Source organism: Sinocyclocheilus anshuiensis, unplaced genomic scaffold, assembly GCF_001515605.1.
Source record: "Sinocyclocheilus anshuiensis isolate Anshui unplaced genomic scaffold, SAMN03320099.WGS_v1.1 scaffold124, whole genome shotgun sequence".
NCBI classification, from domain to species: Eukaryota; Metazoa; Chordata; class Actinopteri; order Cypriniformes; family Cyprinidae; genus Sinocyclocheilus; species Sinocyclocheilus anshuiensis.
Window position 1 is genome coordinate 347,446 of NW_015554082.1, and position 4,487 is coordinate 351,932.

Below are 4,487 nucleotides of genomic sequence, written 5' to 3' on the forward strand. Positions count from 1 at the left end.
AATGTAAACATTTTTTAATGTATATTAAAATAGAAAAATGTTATTTTACATTGTAATAATATTTCACAATATTACATTTTTTCCTGTATTTTTGATCAAATAAATGCAGCCTTGATGAGCACAAGAAACTCCTTTAAAAAACATAAAAAATCGTTCTGATCCCAATATATATATATATAACACTTTATTTTAAGGTGCATTATGTGAGTGCATATTGCATATTGTAAATATTTATTGTAAATGTATTTATATAAGGAGTATGATAAGTCATATGCTTTTCTCTGAGCATTGTTTGTACAATAGCATCAACACCTTTCAATATCTGTTCAAGTACTGTTTAAAGAGACTGTAATATGAGTTGAAACCAATATTTTAAAACCAGTTACATGCAGAGTGCATCTAAATTCATAATGCCACATGCTCTCTTGAGTCACTGTGGTTTGAAGGATCGCATCACCTTCACTGTCGGTGTCAGTCAGCATGTGCAGGGCTTAAGACCACCTTTGAGGGAGTTTCCCCTTTAACACAGATCAATATTTGCATGCCTTGCCCTTTATGCAAGGAACAATCAATAATGAATAAAATAAATTTCTAATCGCTGTTATAAAGTAAGACCATTTAGACTTTTTCAGCAATTCTAAATGCATGAAGGATGAGCCATTAACATTTTTTACATTTTAATCCATATTTGCCTAATTTTATTGAGATCTCTATTGGAATCATATTTGATAATGATATGATTATTACTATAGTATAGTATAGTAATTACCATAATATTTGGTTTGATAATACTGTAAGTGTCATCAACAGACTGTGCCTGTGTACGTGAGTTATGCACCATGATGTATGTCATGATATACATCTGTTGGTTCTCATGCTGCTTATGGAGAAAAAAACGGCTTTGGAGTTGGTCAGAGCTGCTCTATCAGTCACCGCTGGAGCAAATTGTCCCTGTCCTGCCCTAGACATCATCTTTACTGCTGACAAACTGCCTTCTGAGCCAGGCAGCATGCTAAACAGTCACGTCTCATTCACACCTGCGCATAAACATAAGTGCTCACGTACACCAGAGCATATAAAAAAAAGTCTATACAAAATCATACCAGCTGGTAGACTGCAAATTAAACCTTTGTTTATGCATCATGAAACAACCATAATGTCAGACACACAAGCAGCCACATTCACAATGACATTCTGTGACATTCAGACTCCTTTTTCACACTCTTATGACATTCAGGATTTGGCTGTAAGATGCAGCAGTTTTTATACACAAGGGATGATGCACCCTTGATTACTTCCATAATAAATGCATGCCTGTTCACCCTTTAGCCTTACACTACAGTCATAATCCACTGAAACTCTTAATAAACTAATGAACATTAATTATTTTCAGAGTGCTGATTGTACGTATGTAGTTTTAAGCATTATCTCTTCATTGGACATATACTGTAAAGAGCTGTTTTTTAACATCTGATAAAAGTACTCATAAGTAGAAAGAAGGCTGGCAAATATAACACTAATATGTTTTTATACAATATAACAATTAATATGGTGTTATTTTAATTTTCTTATATAAAATGCTATTTCATTCAACATTTACTCTAGTACTTACTAATAAAATGCTTCTGTTTTGCTTTTCTTTCTTTATTAGGGAAAAAAAGTTCAAAGTTGCACTGAAACTTTTTGTTGTATTTCAGAATGTTGTATCCTGATGTTCAGGATGTATGCAATCCTGATATTAATGTGTTGAGATTGCACATGCTTTGAGAATGATCCATAACTCATCTTTGTGCATAGGACAGTGTCCAAATGCACCGTTTGTACAAGGTCAATAGAAATCATGCAAAACATTCTCATATACATTCTCATAGTTAGTATTAAAGTTTTTAAGCTGTGCCGTTTAGAAGTTATAGGATTTGTTTCACTGTGCTTTACATTTCTTTGTAATCAACGTAATGCTTTAAGAACCTATAGCTCTATGTGGTGCCTTTCGTGAGGTTTTGTATAGCCTGTGTCCCTTGTGATTCTTTCACAGCCCTGCCATGCTATCTGCTGCTACAAAGCTGTGAAAGTAGATTTGTGCCTTGGCATTGAGACTCGTCATCGGGAAAAGCCAGTTAATGTTGTATTATGGCATCTCAGTGGTTTATCAAAGAACTTTACCTCAAAGATGTGTTGCTGCAGTCTGTCAGTCCAAACACTTGCAGTCTAAAATGCCAGAAACCACAAACAGAAAGTTGTATGTGAAAATGTCAGGGCACAGCTAGATATGACAGAGGCAGTCTAGGATATATCTCTCAAAATGGTTTGTATTTCGAGTTTGTGCCATCAAGGTTAATCATATCTTAGCTATAGTCAAAATAACAACGTTTTCAGTCTCGTTTGCTTAAATGTGTTTTGACCAGCATAATAATAGTTACGTGATGGTATTTGTCATTGCATTTGTTTTCCTGTATATAGGGCAGTTCAAGTGCAGAATACGGTGAGATTAGATCACTGACTAGGACAGGTCTGCAATAGTTTTCCATCTGTACTGTTCTAACCTTATTATTGCAAAGCCTAAGGGCCAGTATTATATCAGTGTCCATGGCACGGCCTAAGCCCTAGATCGGTGTTATTGTGTGTGTTTATGGTTGGGGCGGGGGGGGTTTGTTTGTCCTCATTTTGTGTTGGCATGATTACTGTGCCATTTGTGTGACTGTGAATGTTTAATAGGTCAGATCAGGAGTATTAAACTGAGTTGGACAACGTCCGTGCATTTGTATGCTTTCAGTGCAGGTAAAAAAATAAATAAATTACATGCATCTGCAATGGGTTGTGTAGCTTTCCTGTAAAATGTTGTTTGTATGGATCTCTGTGTATTTGTTCTTTATATACTCAATACTCTTAATACTCTTTCCACGTGAGTTTTCATAGGCCTCATTCCCACTGTTTTTGAACAATTCAATATGACTAAAAAGTAATAGAGATTATTTTGATTTATCCTAAAATAAAAAATGTAAACAAAATAAGAAATTAATAATTTGTAATAATGTATTAAATAAAATACTGTATACCATTTTATTTTACTGTAAAATTACAATACTAATATTTACGTCCTCGTTTCTTCATTTTCAAATAGTATACCATCAAGCATCAAGCTTTTGTTCTGACAGGTTGCAATCATGAAAATACGCAAACATTTAAATTTGAAATTTGAAAGGTGCTGTAAAATTATAAAATGCATATAACAATTATCATTATTATTATTATTCATACTTGTAGTATTTTTATTTTATTAATTATTTAATAATTGTATTATTAATCATTTTTTCTCCTTCACATAATTTTCTTGGTTGAAAATAACCTATATCGCAATATAATTGATCTCTCCTAAGGCACTGGAGACATAGTGGCGGTAATGATCACAGAGTCCTTTGGAAAGGAGATTCTGGGATTCCTGGAGAAGAACCAGACTGTGTTGGTGTCCGTGATGGTTGGGTCACGAGGACTGCCCAAGAACATCAACCGCGGCTCCTTGGTCTTCGTCTCCATCTCCTTTATCGTGCTGATGATTATCTCCTCTGCTTGGCTGATCTTCTACTTCATCCAGAAGATCAGAGACACCAGCGCACGGGACCGCAGCCAGGTCTTACATAACACACAGAGATATACCAGCGTAGCACTTCTGCTTCAGTATTCTCCTGTTGCTCTTTTGAACAAAACACACATAAACACACTCTCACCCTCAAGCTTGCATCTAAAAACCTTGCCAAAGTTTTCTTCCAAAGATCTCTGTTATTTAACAGGCTTATCTGACCTTCAGGAACTTCCTGTGTGTTCAAAAATAGTAGTAAATGACCCAGCCTTCCCAGCTCATGAAATCTTAATGCAGAAGTGTGTGTGTGTGTGTGTGTGTGTGTGTGTGTGTGTGTGTGTGTGTGTGTGTGTGTGTGTGTGTGGTGACACTCTGCCTCTTCAGCGTCTGGTTCCACACACACAGACTCACAGTCCTCATTACTCCACTGTAGTGTTGATGTCTCTCAGCCCTTTCGCTTTTACCAGACCTCTGAATTTACTACTGGCATAAACGGCTATAATCAAGCTGTTTTTACATCTGCTGTTATAAAGGTGAAATATGTAAAATCTGAATCTCTTATTTACCAGTTAAATTTAAAGTAGTAGACACAGTTTATACTACGAAGGAATGGAATGAGCAGTGAGTGCATTTAAATGCAAGGCCTTGCCCTGACAATGTGTAAGGTTACTTAAATCTTTTTTATAGGGGGTAAGTCATAAACCGTTTCAGCAAAAGCTCACTGGCTCATCTTTTTTTTTTTTTTGGTTGTGTTGTTAGCTGATGCAGCGCGTGTGTGGTCAAATTGATTTAGATGTTTTCTTAATTTGTAGGTGTTTTTTCTATTTGCATGTGTTTTTTTCATTTGCAGTGCGTTGAGCTCTCGGCCACCGTAGTCACGGGATGAAGACAGCTAGCCAAGTAAGTTTCT

General features: G+C 35.7%; 1 protein-coding gene across 1 annotated transcript in view; it reads left to right on the forward strand.

The window, feature by feature from the left end:
- The window catches only part of LOC107669054 (E3 ubiquitin-protein ligase RNF130-like), a 47,204-nt gene that overhangs the window by 25,919 nt on the left and 16,798 nt on the right, over window positions 1-4,487 (forward strand). The window contains exon 4 of the mRNA XM_016461152.1: window positions 3,378-3,628. Within this exon, the coding sequence (XP_016316638.1) occupies window positions 3,378-3,628 (251 nt within the window). The remainder of the gene's footprint in view (window positions 1-3,377; window positions 3,629-4,487) is intronic.